General features: G+C 44.2%; 1 protein-coding gene across 1 annotated transcript in view; it reads right to left on the bottom strand.

The window, feature by feature from the left end:
- Nucleotides 1-11,983, bottom strand: part of LOC121269131 (1-phosphatidylinositol 4,5-bisphosphate phosphodiesterase delta-3-like) — a 195,189-nt gene extending 183,206 nt beyond the window's left edge. Inside the window, exon 1 of the mRNA XM_041173618.1 lies at nucleotides 11,596-11,983. Coding sequence (XP_041029552.1) covers nucleotides 11,596-11,683 — 88 coding nt within the window. The 5' untranslated portion in view covers nucleotides 11,684-11,983. The remainder of the gene's footprint in view (nucleotides 1-11,595) is intronic.
- Nucleotides 11,984-18,129: the final 6,146 nt, after the last annotated feature.

Here is an 18,129-nt window from a genome sequence, read left to right as displayed (position 1 = left end):
TACCTTGTCACCTAACTTTGATCAGATAGGCCTGGAATGGAAGGGCCGACATAACAAAAAACACTTAATAATTCCAAATTTCAAAAGCAGTGCTGTAGTGGTTTCCAATGTGAGATCCCTTCAATACTCCATGGCAAAGAAAAATTGGGAACAAAGGAACAGGAGTAGGCCATTCAGCCCATCGAGCATGCGCCGTCATTCAAAGCGATCATTGCTGATCATCCACTTCAATGCCCTTTTCCCCACACTGTCCCCATATCCCTCTACGGTATTGGTATTTAGAAATCTGTCAATCTCTACTTTAAGCATACCAATGACTGAGCTTCCACGGCCCTCTGGGGTAGAGAATTCACAGCCTCTGAGTAAAAAAAAATTCTTCTCATCTCGCTCCTAAGTAGCTTCCTCCTTATTTTGAAATTGTGCCCCCTGAGTCTGGACTCCCCAATCAAGGGAAACATTTTACCTGCATCTACCTTGTCCATCCCTTTAAGTATTTAGTAGGTTTCAATGAGATCACCTCTCATTCTTTGTAACTCAAGCAAATACAGGCCCAGTTTCCCCAATCTCTCTTCACAGGACAGTCTCGCCATCCTGGGAACAAGTCTAGTGAACCTTCATTGCACTCCCTCTCTGGCAATAACATCCTTCCTAAGGTAAGGATACCAAAACTTCACACAGTACTCCAGGTGCGGCCTAACCAAGGTTCTATACAATTGGAGCAAAACTTCACTACTCCTGCACTCAAACCCTCTTGCGATAAAAGCTACCATATAACTAGCCTTCCAAGTTGCCTGCTGCATCTGCATGTTAGCCTTCAGTGACTTACTGACGAATACAGGGCATTACACCAGTAACAGTGGCTCATTAGTGTGTCTGATGCCCTCACTATAATCCTTGTTGGTAAATGCTGAATATTCATGAGTTGGGCCTTCATTACAGTGGGTTATTTCAGAGCAACCTAGGAAACATAAAGTTCCCCACATGAAACTCACTGCCTGACTCCAACAGAGACTGGTTAATGCTCTGCATTTCCTAGAATCATAGAATCATAGAAAATTTACAGCACAGAAGGAGGCCATTCAGGCCGTGTCTGCACAGCCAAAAACTAAAAAACTAGCTGTCCATTTTAATCCCACCTTCCAGCACCCGGTCTGTAGCTTCGCAGGTTACAGCATTTCAGGTGCAGATCCAGGTAACTTTCAATTGAGTTGAGGGTTTCTGCCTCCACCACCTCCCTGGTTTCCTTTAACAGCCTGGGATACATTCCATCCAGCCCTGGTGATTTACTCATCTTCAGGAATGAAGGTCCCTCCAGTACATCCTCTCTCACTGTGCTTATTGTATCGAATATTTCACTCTCCTCCTCTTTAACTAGAATGTCTGCATCATCCCTCTCCTTAGTGAAGGCAGAAACAAAGTACTCATTGAGAACCCTGCTCACATCTTCAGCATCAATGCACAAGTTACCATGTGACATCTCTGATAGGCCCTACCCTTTCCTTAGTTATTATCTTGCTTTTAATGTACTGGTAAAATATCTTTGGGTTTTCTTTGATTTTACCTGCCACTAATTTTTCATATCCTCAATTTGCTTTCCGAATTCCTATTTTTACTTCACCCCTGTACTTTCTATTCTCTCAGCTTTCTACAGTATTAAGTTTTTTGTGACTGTCATAAGCTTTTTTTTCCTGCTTTATCTTGGCTTGTATGCTTCTGGATAACCAGGGGGCTCTAGATTTGGCAGTACCACCCTATTTCTTTGTGGAGACATGTCTACACTATGCCCATAGAATCTCACTTTTGGTGGGAGTGGTTTATAGACCCCCTAACAGTAGCTATACTCCAGGACTGTGTATAAATTAAAAAATAATTGGGGCTTCTAAGAAAAGTACTGTAACAACTGTGGGCAATTTTAATCTTCATATAGATTGGACAAATCAAATGCGCAAAGGTAGCTTGCAGGATGGGTTCATAGATTGTTTCTGGAGCAGTTTCTTAGAACAGTACATTCTGGAACCAACCAGGGAACAGGCTATTTTAGACCTTGTAATGTGTAACGAGGCATGATTAGTTAATGATCTCATAATAAAGTATCCTCTAGTTCAATTAATTTTGAGGATGAGAAATTTGGGTCTGAAGCTAGAGTTTTAAACTTAAATAAAGACAACTTCAAGGGTACGAAGACAGTTAGCTAAAGAGGACTGAGACAATAGATTAAAGGTAAGATGGCAGAGAAGCAGTGGCGGACATTTGTGTAGATATTCATAACACCCAGCAAAGATATATACAAAGAAAGAAATATGCCATAAAAGAATGCACCATCCGTGGCTAACTAAGGAAGTTCAGGATGGCATCAAATTGAAAGAAGTACAATGTTGTGAAGATTCATGGTGCACCAGAAGGTTGGGAAAACTTTAGAAACCAGCAAGGATGAGTTAAAAAAAAACAAAGACGGAAGAGGGAGAAATAGTGTTGTGAGAGAAAATTAGCAAGAAATATAAAAGCGGACACTAAAAGCTTCTACAAGTATATAAAAAGCAGAAATAGCTAAAGTAAGCAATGGTCCTTTAGAGAGCAAAACTGGGGAATTAATAATCGGAATCAAGAAAATGATGGAGGCTTTGAGCAAATATTTTTTATCCGTCTCTTCACAGTCAAAAACACAGAAAACACCACAAAAATAGTAGAAAATCAAGAGGCAAAAGGAGGGGACAAACCTAAACCATTCACAATCACAGAGGAAAAGTACTAGGGAAACCAATGGGCCTAAAGGCTGATAAGTCTCCTGTACCCTTATGACCTACTTCCAAGGGCCTTAAAGGAAGTGGCTGCAGAGATGGTGAATGCATTGGTTGTAATCTTCCAAAATTCCATAGCTTTTGAAACAGTCTCAGCTGAATGGAAAGCCACAAGCGTAACATTTCTATTCAAGAAAGGATGGAGACAGAAAACAGGAAACTATAGGTCAGTTAGCATTGGGAAAATGCTAGAATCCATTATAAAAGAGGTAGTAGAAGGGCATTTAGAAAATCATAATACAATCAGGCAGAGTCAACACAGTTTTGTGAAAGGGAAATACTGTTTAACAAATTTATTAGCGATTTGAGGATATAACAAGCAGGATAGATAATGGGGAATCAGTAGATGTGGTGTATTTGGATTTCCAAAAGGTATTCAGTAAGATACCACATAAAAGATTACTACAGAAGATAAGAGCTCATTGTATTGGGGGTGATAAGGATTGGCTAATAGGAAACAGAGACTTAGGGTAATTGGGACAGTTTCAGGTTGGCAAACTGTAACCAGTGTAGTGTCACAGGGACCAGTGCTAGGGCTTCAACTATTTACCATCTATATTAATGACTTGGAATCAGGAACTATATTGTAGCCAAATTTGCTGATAAGACAAAGATTGGTAGGAAAGTAAGTTGTGAGGAGGAGTCTGCAAAGGCATATAGATAGGTTAAATGAGTGGGCAAAAAAATAGCAGATGGAGTATGATGTAGGAAAATGTGAAGTTGTCTGCTTTGGCAGGAAAAATAGAAAAGCAGAATTGATTTGATTGATCTTTATTTCCTAGCGACTCTAGGCCAGAATAGTCATAGGCTCTCCTCCTAGATTAACCTGCTAATGATCTCCTACAGGGTGTGGGGAGCTGAGAGACCAAGGAAGTAGAATTATTTACCAACCTCCCCAACACTCTCTCTAACAACTTTCAACATGATATCAGTTGAGAGTTGTGAGGTTCCATCAGCTTCCCTTTTCCACACCTCAGATCCTTCATCAGTAAATGTATGAAAAATATGTACAAGTGACACCTTGAAACATTGCTCATTTCTTTCTCAGGCCCCAACATTAAACCCTTCATCCCACTCAAACCCCTCCACCCAAACACTTCCTCCATCAACTGCCCTAATCTCACTCAAACCCCAGGGGAGGCGATGGTGTAGTGGTATTGTTGCTGGACCAGTGGTATTGTTGGTGTAGTGCTATTGTTGCTGGACAGTAATCCAGAGAGCCAGGGTAACGCTCTGGGAACCCGAGTTAAAATGCTGCCGTGGCAGATTTTGAAATCAAATTGCTCTAAAAATCTGCGATTAGAGTCTGATGATGACCATGAAAACATTGTCAATTGTGAAAACCCATCAGGTAGGGAAGGAAATCTGGCCGACAGCAATGTGGCTGACTCTAAAGTGCCCTCTGAAATGGCCTAGCAAGCCACTCAGTGTGTGAAACTGCTACAAAATCTCAAAAATTGAAAGAAACCAGATGGACCACTCGGTATCAACCCAGACACCGGAAATGTCCGTGGCAAACTCAGCCCTGTTGACCCTGCAAAGTCCTCCTTACTAACATCTGGGTGCAAAATTGGGAGAGCTGTCTCACAGACTAGTCAAGCAACAGCCTGACATAGTCATCCTCATGGAAACACATCTTACAGACAATGTCCCTGACACCACCTGTCCTGTCCCACCGGCAGGACATGCCCAGCAGGGGTGGAGGCGCAGTGGTATACAGTCAGGATGGAGTTGCCTTGGGAGTCCTCAACATCGACTCCGGACCCCATGAAGTCACATGGCATCAAGTCAAACATGGGTAAGGAAACCTCCTGCTGATTACCATGTACTGCCCTCCCTCAGCTGATGAATCAATGCTCCTCTATGTTGAACACCATTTGGAGGAAGCACTGAGGGTGCCAAGGGTGCAAAATATACTCTGGGTGGGGACTTCAATGTCCATCACCAAGAGTTGCTCGGTAGCACCACTGCTGGCCGAGTCCTAAAGGACATAACTGCGGCAGGTGGTGAGGGAACCAACAACAGGGAAAAATATACTTGATCTCATCCTCACCAACTTGCCTGCCACAGATGCATCTGTCCATGACAATGTCGGTAGGAGCGACCACTGCACGTTGTGGAGACGAAGTCCTGCCTTCACTTTGTGGATACCCTCCATTGTGTGGTGTGGCACTACCACCCTGCTAAGTGGGATAGATTTCAAACAGATCTACCAACTCAGGACTGGACATCCTTGAGGTGCTGTGGGCCATCAGCAGCAGCAGAATTGTACTCAACCACAAACTGTAATCTCATGGCCTGGCATATCCCCCACTCTACCATTACCACCAAGCCAGGGGATCGACCCTGGTTCAATGAAGAGTGTATGCCAGGAGCAGCAGCAGGCATATCTAAAAACCTGGTGAGGCTATAACACAGGACTACTTGCGTGCCAAACAGTATAAGCAGCAAGTGATAGAGCTAAGCGATCCCACAACCAACAGATCAGATCTAAGCTCTGCAGTCCTGCCACATCCAGTCATGAATGGTGGTGGACAATTAAACACTCACTGGAGGAGGAGGATCCACAAATATCCCCATCCTCAATGATGGGGGAGCCCAGCACATCAAGAAAAAGATAAGGCTGAAGCATTTGCAACAATCTTCAGTCAGAAGTGCCAAGTGGATGATCCATCTCGGCTTCCTCCAGAGGATCCCAGCATCACAGATGCCAGTCTTCAGCCAATTAGATTAGCTCCACATGATAACAAGAAACGGCCGAAGGCACTGGATACTGCAAAGGATATGGGCCCTAACAATATTTCAGCAATAGTACTGAAGAATTGTGCTCCAGAACTTGCCATGCCACTAGCCAATTTGTTCCAGTACAGCTACAACACTGGCATCTACCGGGCTATGTGGAAAATTGCCCAGGTGTGTCCTGTACACAAAAAGCAGGGCAAATCCAACCAAGCCAATTACCGCCCCATCAGTCTACTCTCCATCATCAGTAATGGAAGGGGTCATCAACAGTGCTATCAAGCAGCACTTGCTTAGCAATAACCTGCTCACTGATGCCCAGTTTGGGTTCCGCCAGGGCCACTCAGCTCCTGACTTCATTACAGCCTTGGTTCAAACATGGACAAAAGAGCTGAACTCCTGAGGTGAGATGAGAGTGACTGCCCTTGACATCAAGGCAGCATTTGACCGAGTGTGGCATCAAGGAGCGCTAGAAAAACTGGAGTCTATGGAAATCAGAGGGAAAACTCTCCACTAGTTGGAGTCATACCCAGCACAAAGGAATATGGTTGTGGTTGTTGGAGTTCAGTCATCTCAGCTCCAAGGCATCACAGCCTATCCAATCTCATGTTGAATATTGGCATAGTTTCTACCTCATTCACTCATCCTAGAAGGGAATTCCCAGCCTTGCAACTCTGAGCGGAATCTTGTGGAGGCAACGGGGGTCCCAGCAGCCGGCTGGAGAGTCGGTGAGACCCCCACTCGTCTCTTTTCAAGAAGCCCCTCCGCACCTTGTACCACTCAAGCGCTTAACAGGCCAGCAGTGGGCCTTCCTCGGGATCAAGGTCTGTGTGGGGACAGAAATCCTGCCCACCAAGAGCAACTAGCCAACCAGAGACCAGCAATTCTTCTGTACTCAGCAAACAGGTTCAATTTGCACTCTAGAGATTTCAGAACACATTATCTAGGCTAACACTCCAGTGTGATACTGAGGGAATGCTCCATTCTCAAAAGCACCATCTATCAGATGAAGCAGTAAATCGAGGCCCCATCTCCCTCTCAATTGTATATAAAAAGTCTCATGAAACCAACACCTAAAAACAGCTGTGTACAAACTAACTGCATGTTTCCTAGAATACAACCTGGGAGGTCTGTTCTTATTAACCAGTCAGTTCACACTTAGTAACAATGAATTCCAGCTAATACACAATGAATGGACAAGAGTGTATATAACAAATATTTCGCCAATCTGTGCAAAATAAATAGTTTGCAACTCCCAGAAGGAAAAATCAGTTCAGAACAATACTCAGTTTTTACTGCTTTTCTCCTTCCGGGTTTCCATACAAAATTATGTATTTTAAAATGGACTTTTATGCAGTTACTTTTTTCAACATTCTGACTAATTTCAGGGACCGATCTTTACACAAGCTCAGACTGACTCAGGTTTGAAAAGTCTAATTAAACCCACAGAAGATAGTCGCCAGGGTTTTATGGATTTGAAAAGCTATCAGTTAAATTCTAAAGGAGCTTCCAGTCATGTACACAATAATATTTTTGGTTAAATCGTGAGCTTGGCTACTTGGCTACTCCGCCCAGCCAGATAGCAAACTGACCAATCGTTCTCATAGTTACTGAGTTAGGCTGACAATTAGATTCTAAAATCAGATGGTTTTTAATCTTCTTCAGATGCTGGGGTGAATTAAAAAAACCCAGTTGTGATCTGAAATGTAATGGAGATTTACATAACACATGGGACCTCCTGACTACCTACTTATCTACTTAAATAAAATATTAACCTACAGTTAATAGGTTAATATTGAATTCCTAGGTGTAGGCATGGGCTCAGAGGTAAATCTTTCTCACCTCAAAAGATCACAGGTTCAAGCCGCACTCTCGAGATTTCAGAACACATTACCTAGGCTAACACTCCAGTGTGATACTGAGGGAATGCTCCATTCTCAAAAGCACCATCAATCAGATGAGGCAGTAAATCGAGGCCCCATCTCCCTCTCAATTGCATATAAAAGGCCCCATGAAACCAATAGCTAAAAGCAGCTGTGTATAAACTAACTGCATGTTTCCTAGAATACAACAAGGATTGCACGTCTTAAAGTGCTTCACTGGTTTTACATTGCATTGGGACATCTTGAGTTCATGAAAAGAACCATAAAAATAAGACAATAAGAAAGGCTTGCCTTTATATGCATTTTTCACAACCAACCGACCTTTACACCCAATGAAATATTTTGGAAGCGCAGTGTAATGCTGGAAATACAGCAGCCAACTAGTGCTCAGCAAATTCCTACAGGTCAATTATGGAGTAAAAATATATTTATGAGAAATATCAGGGATAACTCTCCTGCTTTTCTTCGAAATAGTTCCATGAGACGTTTTACATTCAACCGAGCATGCAAATAGGGCCTCAGTTTAACGTCTCATCCAAGAGACAGCATCTCCAACAGTGCAGCACTCCCTCAGTACTGCACTGGAAGGTTAACCTTGATTTTTATGCTCAAGCCCCAGGCTGGGGCCTGAACCAGAAACCTTACAGCTCAGAGGTAAGTATGTAACCAGCTGAGCCACAGCTGCCCTTTGCACAATTTTTTTTCATTCCAGTCCAGTATTAGGACAGTACTAACTAACCAGCACGTGTCAAAACTGATAAAGCTGGGATTGCTTAATGCTGCTCACTGTGCTATTTACGAGGAGCTGGGGATAACAGCTGTCTGCCTCGTGAGGGCTCCAACACTGCTTGGCAGTTATCCAATGACCTATTAGGCCACCTGGCTTAAGGATGGGCAGGTGGGTGAGTGGAGTAGATGAGGCATCTTTGGAGTTGAGGTGACTCCAAGGTGACCATGGGAGCTTCAAGCAGGCCAAGCCGGTCTGGAAGGCCAGGATGCCACCAACTGTCAACCACTGACCTCAAGTCCCTCAATACCAGTGTCAGTTCTACCATGAGGAGAGGCGAGGACTGTGAAAGAGGCAGGTGATCTATCAAGCAATCGTCTGAAGGAACATCCTACAGTAATATTTAGAATTACATGTATAACCTGGAAAAAGGCTATTTAGCTGAACCGGTCTGTGCCAGTATTTATGTTCCATACTTGCCTTACTTCACATAATCCTATCAGTGTATCTTTCTATATTTTATAATCCTTGCTGCTTCATGTGTTTATTCAGCTTTCCCTTCACAGCCTCTGTGCTAGTCCCCTCAACCGCTCCATGTGGTATTGGATTTATTTGTGACTGTCTTATTTTTATTGCCCCTAGTTTTGGATTCTTCCACAAGTGGAAATCTCTTCTACACACCTGATCTTTTCAAAATTTCGCACATTCTGTCAGGTCACCCCTCAGTTCTCTTTTCTAGAATGTAGAGCTCCAGCCTGTTCCACCGGGTTATAACCACTCAGTTCCGGCCTCATCCTTGTAAATATATATTTTTGCAGCTTTTTTGGTGCTTCTGTTTTTTTTCAAATAATATGGAAACCAACCCTGTTCCACAGTAATTCCAAGTGTGACCGATTGATGGTTAGGAATTCTCGCTGACAAGATCTGCCCATCTGTTGATGACTTGTCAGCCTGGATCTTGGAGAGGTCACTCCCACCAGGAGCTGGGATTCTCCACACAGGCCTCCAGATAACACTGAAAACCAAGTGTTCCAATCGGCAGAGTGCTCCTGTCGAGGTAATCATTGGAGAGCTACTGGTGTTCTATATTTTTTATTTGTTCATGGGATGTGGGCATTAGTGGCAAGGCCGGTACTTACTGCCCATCCCTAATTGCGCTTGAGAAGGTGGTGGTGAGCTGTCTTCTTGAACCACTGCAGCCCGTGTGGTATGGACACACCCACAGTGATGTTAGGGAGGGAGTTCCAGGATTTTGACCCAGCAACAGTGAAGGACCGGCGATATATTTCCAAGTCAGGATCGTGTGTGGCTTGGAAGGGAACTGCCAGGTGGTGGTGTTCCCATGCATCTGCTGCTCTTGTTCCTCTAGATGGTAGAGGTCATGGGTTTGGAAGGTGCTGTCTAAGGAGCTTGGTGAACTCCTGCAGTGCATCTTATAGGTGGTACACACTGCTGTTACTGTGCGTCGGTGATGGGGGACTGAATGTTGAAGGTGGTGGATGGGGTGCCAGTCAAGTGGGCTGCTTTGCCCTAGATAGTGTTGAGCTTGTTGAGTGTTGATGGAGCTACACTCATCGAGGCAAGTGGAGAGTATTCCATTACAATTCTGACTCATGCCTTGTAGATGGTGGACAGGCTTTAGGGAATCAAGGGGTGAGTTACTCTCTGCAGAATTCTCAGCCTCTGACCCGCTCTTGTAGCCACAGTATTTATATGGCTGTATTATATGGTATTGGTAAGCTGCACAGTTTTTAAACAGGGATCCTGCACACATTATGGCTCACACTCTAAGTTCCCTGTTTGAGGTGTTGCACAGGCAGGTAAATACAAAAGTCTTGTATTTATATAGCACTTTCCATGTCCTCACTTTACAGCCAATGAATAACGTTTGGAGTGTAGTCGCTGTTGCAATGTAGGAAATGTGTGCACAGTAAGATTCCACAATCAACAGCTGGATTTTTCTCAGTACAGCTTCTGTTCACTCAATAGAAAGTACACAGAGACAGAGACAATCTCTACCAGACAAAGAGAAACTCTGCCTTTTTAGGAATTCAATCTTGAGATATGGGCATCACCAGCAAGGTTGGCATTTATCACCCATCCCTAGCTGCCCTAAAGGAGGTGATGAGCCCTCACCTTTAATGCAGTTTGGTGCAGCTGATTGGCTAGTTGAGCTGCTTTTGGGGCAGTTATGAGTCTGCCACATGGGGGCGGGGCTGCAGTCACATATCAACCAGGCCGAGTAAAGAGGTTTCCTTCACCAATCATCAAGAGCCTGCACTTTTATAGTTTCATTGACATGATAAAACATCCCAAAGCACTTCTCAGGAACGTAATCAGGAATAACATTACACCAAATCTCATTAATATATATCAGTGAAGGATTTGGGATTTGGTTAATTAGAGTAATGGAGTCATAAGGAGGCTATTCAGCCCATCGAATCCATGCCAGCTCTCCAGAGAACTATCCAGTCAGTCCCACTCCCCCAGTCTATTCTCTGCGAGTTTACTCCAAGAGCCCACTCAATTTCATTTTAAAATCATTGACTGTTTCCACTTCCACCGTCCTCGTGCTCATTACCATTTGCTGTGTAAAAAATTCTTCCTCATCTCCCAGCACCCACCCCCTACCCCTACCCCAGATTTCTTACTCTAGACCTTGTATCTGTCTCCTATTCCTTGTACCATCAGCTAATGGGAACAGATTTTCTTTGTCTACTTTATCTAAACCTGTCATAATCTTGTCCCCCTCTATCAAATCTCCCCTCAATCTCCTTTGCTCCAAGGAGAACAACCCCAGCTTCTCCAACCCAACCTTGTAGCTAAAATCTTTCATCCCTAGAACCATTCTGGTAAATCTCCTCTGCACCCTGTCATGGACCCTCACATCTTTCCTAAAGTGTGGTGACCAGGGCTGGACACAGGGCTCCAGTGTGGCCTAACCAGAACTTTAATTCCCAGTAGTTTGAGTAGTGGTGCCGGCGGCGGGGGGGGGGGGTGGGGGTGTTGTCTCGGCCTAGACTCCCTTCCCCTTTAATGCACAAGATGCTGAGCATTGTGCAATGTCCATTGCTGTGATTGATCAAACTACACACACACACACACACAGGGATGATTCTTTTTGTCCCACCCTGTGCTGCTAATCCCAGAAATACTCTGTACATCTGTGAAAACTGAGGTACCTCCTTATCTAAAAGAGAGAGAGAGAGAGAGATTCCAGAGTGAGACCCTCCAGATTTAAAAACACCAGATTTTAAATGGAGGGGAAACTTTTAAGGAATGCCTCTGTGATTCAGATGAAAATTCCTTATTTAGGCAGAGTTTTGCGTGCAGTGTAACCACAGTAAGGAATCTTCACAATTAGTGTGTTGCCCATTAACCCCTTCCCCTCCTGCCAGTAACTCCTGCCCTTCCTTCAACAATGCCCACTCTGCCCACTGATCCTTACCAACTTTCTTGAAGGCTTTCAGAGCGAGTTTCTCGTGGTTTGGCTCCGGCTCTGGGAGCTCCGAACCCCTGGACCTGGTGCCGATCATGGTGTGCCTGGTCCCTGCCTTCTCTTCTGCTCAGGTTGCTGAGCTCCGAGCCTCGGACACAGAGCCGGCCTCTGCCTTGCCTGCTGGGCTGCACTGGCTTCAGCCTCTCTCCCTTCACTGCTCCTTCCTGCCCCCTTTGTCTGGGTGCCCGGAGCTGCAGGTCTGCCCCCCTCAGCCCGAGACTCTGCGCACCATCCACCTCTTCTCAGCTGCCCCGTCCCTTCACACACAGTCTCCTCCCCTGCTCATGTTCTTCAAGCTGCCGCTGGGTTCCTGCTCCTGAGCAGCTCCTTGTCACAAACCCTTCGTTTATAATCCAGGAATTTAGCTCATGTGATTTTCAGTTTCTATATAAGGAAAGGGTCGTCCTCAGTCGAGGTGAAATTGGAAAGAAAATATCTTCTGGACTTATTCACTTCACTGCTGATGGAACAGTGTTAGAGCTGGGACCACGGTTTTTATATCAATGTGTTAAATGGAAATCAGACCATTCCTGTAATCAGCTTCTGTCCTCAATACCCTGCACAGACCATTCCTGTAATCAGCTCCTGTCCTCAATACCCTGCACAGACCATTCCTGTAATCAGCTCCTGTCCTCAATACCCTGCACAGACCATTCCTGTAATCAGCTCCTGTCCTCAATACCCTGCACAGACCATTCCTGTAATCAGCTCCTGTCCTCAATACCCTGCACAGACCATTCCTGTAATCAGCTCCAGTCCTCAATACCCTGCACAGACCATTCCTGTAATCAGCTCCTGTCCTCAATACCCTGCACAGACCATTCCTGTAATCAGCTCCTGTCCTCAATACCCTGCACAGACCATTCCTGTAATCAGCTCCTGTCCTCAATACCCAATGTGACCCATGCCTGAAACAAAATTCTCTGCACAGGAGTCTTCACAGTGCAGTGTCTGGCCCATAGGGAATGATGACAAAAGGAGTGACATTTACTGCCTTTCAAAAGCTCAGAACATTTGCTGAAGTTTTCTCAAGATGGGCTAATGTTTGCTGGGGTTTTCTGGGAATGGGTTAATATTTGCTGGGGTTTTCTAAGGACAGGTTACATGTAAAATCTCAATGATCTGGGTAAGGCAAACCTCATTGTCAGGATTCAGGTTTAGTCATTGCTGGAAAAGTCAGAGAGAAAAGTAAAAATAGAATCCTGGAAATATAAAAATAGAAACAGTAAATAACTTTCCGACTGAAGCTCTCACCTGTATTGTCTGTTTCAGGTGCTGATGGACTGAATGAGATTTGCAGTGTTCTCTGTGGCAATTTCCAGGGTTTGCTTCACTGATTCTTTATCATTCAGGCATTTCTCCCCTATCCCACCATACAAAGAATATCAGTTTTTAACCCCAGTGATGCGTTCCAATCAATGTGATTCAATTCTATTAGTAATTAACCTGGATCCAGATTATGGATGTTACTGGATTTATCACTTAATATGGCACAGAATCCTCTTCCAGTCTGCATTTCAAATGAAGCCATGTCAGTCATTTCTCACACCATTCAGTTTTTGACTGTTTTTATATGGCTAGTATTTTTTTTATTTATGTCAGTCCAGTTGCAGTTGGTAGCTTTCGTGTTCAGATAAGGAAGGAGTAAAGGAATTTGGGCTTTAACTGTACTGATTAGGGAAGATGCTGCAACATTGAAAAGAGAGGGAGGAAAGACAAAATCCATTTTGTTAGAGAAGCAAAGAAAGGGTGCAATCGTTCTCCTGCGGGTATCCTACAGGCCTCCAAATAGTGAGAGAGAGAGAGAGAGAGAGAAGAGCAAATCTACAGAGAAATTACAGAGCAGTGCAGGAAGCAGATTGGTGATATTGTGAGACCTTAATTACCCCAATGTCTATTGGGATCACATTAAAGGGTAAGGAGGGGAGGAATTTCTAAATGTGTTCAGGAGAATTTCCTTGACCAATATGCTCTCGGTCTGACTAGGAAGGAGGCGTTACTGGATCTGATGCTGGCGGTGAGATAGGTCAAGTGGACAAAGTGTCTCTGGGGAATCACTTAAATAAGGGTCCAAATGCTCCAGTTCCCGGATTGTCAGAGGTGGGACGTATGTTCGGAGATGTGCATCAGGACCTCAGGGAAGTCCCACACACAGACATACACAGAAATTGGCTGAGAATTTACACTTCTGATGGGCTGATCCCCACTGCCAGGGACGCTTCATGAATGTCTCCGACTCTGAGATCACAAGAAGTAGGAGCGGGAGTAGACCAGTTGAGCCTGCTCTGCCATTCAATATGATCATGGCTGATCTTGGCTTCAACTCCACTTTCCCTGCCTGGTCCCTTAATTCCCTGAGAGGTCAAAAATCTGTCTATCCCAGCCTTAAACGTATTCAACAATGAAGCATCCACAACCCTCTGGGGTAGGGAATTCCAAAGATTCACACCACTTTGAGTGAAATAATTTCTCCTCATCTCAATCCTCAATGATTGGCCCCTTATCCTGAGATTGTGGCCCTAAGGTGTTTTAGATTCCCTGGCCAATGGAAATAATCTGTCAGTGCCCACCCTATCAAACCCCTTGAGAATCTTGTTCATTTCAATCTTGTTCAACCTCTCATTCTTCTAAACTTCAGAAAATAGAGACCCAAATTACTCAATCCCTCATTATAGAGCAACCCATTCATCCCAGGGACCAATCTAGTGAATTTTTACTGTACCGCCTCCAGTGCAAGTATATTCTTTCTTATATGTGGAGACCAAAACTGCACACAGTACTCCAGATGTCATCTCACAAAAGCCGTACACAAATCTAGCAAGGCTTCTCTGCTGCTGTACTCCAATCCCCTTGCAATAAAGGCCAATATGCCATTTGCCTTCTTAGTTGCTTGCTCTAGTTGTATGCTAACTTTTTGCATTCCTAGTACAAGCACACCCAAGTTTCTTTGAACAGGGCAGAGATTTGAGCTCTTTGAGCTCTGGGCAGAGATTTGGGCCAGAGATGCAGGACTTAACTGTATATTTACCCTAGAAATGTAAGATAGTTCAGTACTTGGTCTAACTCAGTTGTTAGCCAGGGTAACTGAACTGAGCATCACAATCCAATCACAGTCCAACAGCAGCTGTGGAGAGAAAGACATAGTAAACGTTTTGAGTCTATATGGCTCTACTTCAGAGCTAAAGAGAAGTAAAGATGTGATGAAATTTATACTGTTTAAGGGGGGGTGGAGCAGGTAAAGTTGGATAGAAGGCCAGCGATAGGTGTAGGCAAAAGGAGATTGGCAAAGATGTCATGTACAAAAGGACAAAGGGGTGTTAATGGTAGTGATACTAACTAAAGTGGGTGCTGATGGTGGTAATAAAGTCAGAAAGCAGAATGTGATAATAGCAGGACAAGGGTAAGCACTCTGGAAAGAAAAACATAAGTGACATATGGCCCTAGTGGGGTTGGGATGGGGAGAGGGGATGGTGGTGGGAAAAAAAATCAGAAATAGGATAAAAGGTGGGGATAAAATAGTGAATAAAAATGAAAATAAATAAAAATAAGTGGATAAAAAATAAAAATTTTAAATTAAAAACGAATATTGAAAAAAGGGGATAAAAAAGGGCTGGGGATAGAAGAGAGAGCTCATGTTCTGAAGTTGATGAGCTCAGTATTAAGTCTTGAAGGCTGTAAAGTGCCTAGTCAGAAGATGAGGTGCTGTTCCTTCAGTTTGCGTTGAGTTTCACTGGAACAATGCAGCAGGCCAAGGACGGACATGTGGGCATGAGAGCAGGGTGGAGTGTTGAAATGGCAAGTGACAGGGAGGTCTGGGTAATGTTTGCGGACAGACTGAAGGTGTTCTGCAAAGTGGTCACCCAGTCTGCGTTTGGTCTCACCAATATAGAGGAAACCGCATTGGGAGCAGCGAATGCAGTAGACTAAATTGAAGAAGGTGCAAGTGAAATGCTGCTTCACTTGAAAGGGGTGTTTTTTTCCTTGGACGGTGAAGAGGGAGGAGGTAAAGGGGCAGGTGTTGCACCTTCTGCGGTTGCATGGGAAGGTGCCGTGAGATATTGGGGGTGAAGGAGGAGTGGACCAGGGTGTCCTGAAGGGAATGGTCCCCATGGAATGCTGACAGGGGGTTAAAGGGATGATACGTTTGGTGGTGGCACCATGCTGGAGTTCGCGGAAATGGCAGAGGATGATCCTTTAAATGCTGAGGCTGGTGGGGTGAAAAGTGAGGACAAGAAGGACCCCTGCCCTCACACCTTCCTCTCCCTCCCAGAACCATGATGGGGTCCCCCTTGTCCTTGTTCCCCTGAAGCCCACGGTACCTTCCCATGCAACCGCAGAAGGTGCAACACCTGCCCCTTCACCTCCTCCCTCTTCACCGTCCAAGGGCCCAAACACCCCTTTCAGGTGAAGCAGCATTTCACTTGCACCTTCTTCAATTTAGTCAACTGCATTCGCTGTTCCCAATGCGGTTTCCTCTACATTGGAGAGACCAAATGCAGACTGGGTGACTGCTTTGCAGAACACCTTCGGTCTGCCCGCAAGCATGACCCAGACTTCCCTGTCGCTTGCCATTTCAACACTCCGCCCTGCTCTCATGCCCACATGTCCGTCCTTGGCTTGCTGCATTGTTCCAGTGAAGCTCAACGCAAACTGGAGGAACAACACCTCATCTTCTGACTAGGCACTTTACAGCCTTCCAGACTTAACACTGAGTTCAACAACTTCAGACCATGAACTCTCTCCTCTATCTTCACCCCCCTTTTTTATCCCCTTTTTTATATTCATTTTTATTTTTTATCCACTTATTTTCATTTATTTTCATTTTTATTCATTGTTTTATCCCCACCTTTTATCTTATTTTCGATCTTTTTCCCACCACTGTCCCTCCCCTCCCCTCCTCCCACCCCCACTAGGGCCATATGTTACATATGTTGTTCTTTCCAGAGTGCTTACCCTTGTCCTGCTATTATCACATTCTGCCTTTTAACCTTAATGCCACCATCAGCACCCCCTTTAGCTAGTACCACTATCATTAATACCCCTTTGTCCTTTTGTTCATGACATCATTGGCAGTCTCTCCTTTGCCCTCACCTATCGCTGGCCTTCTATCCAGCTTCACCTGCTCCACCCTCTTAAACAGTATAAATTTCATCACATTTTTACTTCTCTTTAGCTCTGAAGAAGAATCATATGGACCCGAAATGTTAACTCTTTCTTTCTCTCCGCAGATGCTGTTAGACCAGGTGAGTTTTTCCAGCATTCTCTGTTTTTGTTTCAGATTTCCAGCAACCGCAATATTTTGCTTTTATCACGAGCAACCCTTTGCCCATTGTCCACCCCATAATAATCAGGGAAAAAATCAACAGAAGGGGAGACAGTGTGGATTTCATGGGTAGCTGCTGCATTTCAAATATAATAAAAGGGTTAATACATTGTGGATACAGGGAAAAGCTAAGCCTAGAATTACTATTTAACATTATTTATAAGGCTAACATAAACTAACTTCTGCAAATGAGTTAACAGAGAATCTTTATGCTGTGTTCATGGTTTTATGCTAATATTAGGAAGGTGACTGTTTGAAGGTCAGACAACAATTGTTTTCTTCCCCAGCTTGTGATCTCTTTAATTACAAATATTGTGTAAAGTTGTTTGCTTAAAACTCAAATTAAGGTCAAAAGCTAATGTCGTAATGTAATGCAACTGATGCTTACTGTTTGTTTAGAATATCATTGAAAAAGTAGAAATTCAGCAGTTTGTAATCACCCTTATGCAATGGTTGCTCGGTGGAACCAGAGACAGTTGAGGGAGGTGCTGAAGCAAGCAGATCTAGGAGGAGATTGGCCAAACTTGCTGTCAGGACCTTCTTGCTCTGGGGAGGGTTCCTGGGGCTGAAAATGAGCCAAACATGGACAATCACTATCAGAGAAAGGAGCCAATCATGGACTGTCACTATCAGAGAAAGGAACCAATCATAGACCGTCACTATCATAGAAAGGAGCCAATCATGGACCGTCACTATCAGAGAAAGGAGCCAATCAGAAAGTGTGTCCATGGCAGAGCGAGAAGCAGAGGCTTATTTAAGCATGGTGTTCATTAAGCTCGAGGCCGTCGCTGCAGCTGGACAAGGAAGGGGGATAGCCTGGTCAGCTATCTGAGCAGACAACGGACAAAGATGGATCAACCATCCGATGCTGTCTGTTTTTTGGGGAAACCAAGCAACTAAAGCACGGGGTGACTAATCACTGGTATAAGTATTATTGAACAGTCTGTAACAGAAATCAAATAATAAAGTGCAGTTGTTTGTTGGGCGAAGTTTCGAGTTTTGGGTCATTGATATCCAGTGTAAACCTCCAAACCCAGGCGGTAGAAATAGCTTTCAATTTGTTAAAGACAGATCATGTTTGACTAATGTAATTGAATTTTTTGATGAAGCAACAGAGAAGGATGATGAAGGGAATGTGGTGGATGTTGTCTATATGGATT

The sequence above is a fragment of the Carcharodon carcharias genome, chromosome 23 (genome assembly GCF_017639515.1).
Source record: "Carcharodon carcharias isolate sCarCar2 chromosome 23, sCarCar2.pri, whole genome shotgun sequence".
NCBI classification, from domain to species: Eukaryota; Metazoa; Chordata; class Chondrichthyes; order Lamniformes; family Lamnidae; genus Carcharodon; species Carcharodon carcharias.
This window is presented reverse-complemented; position numbering and strand designations above follow the sequence as displayed.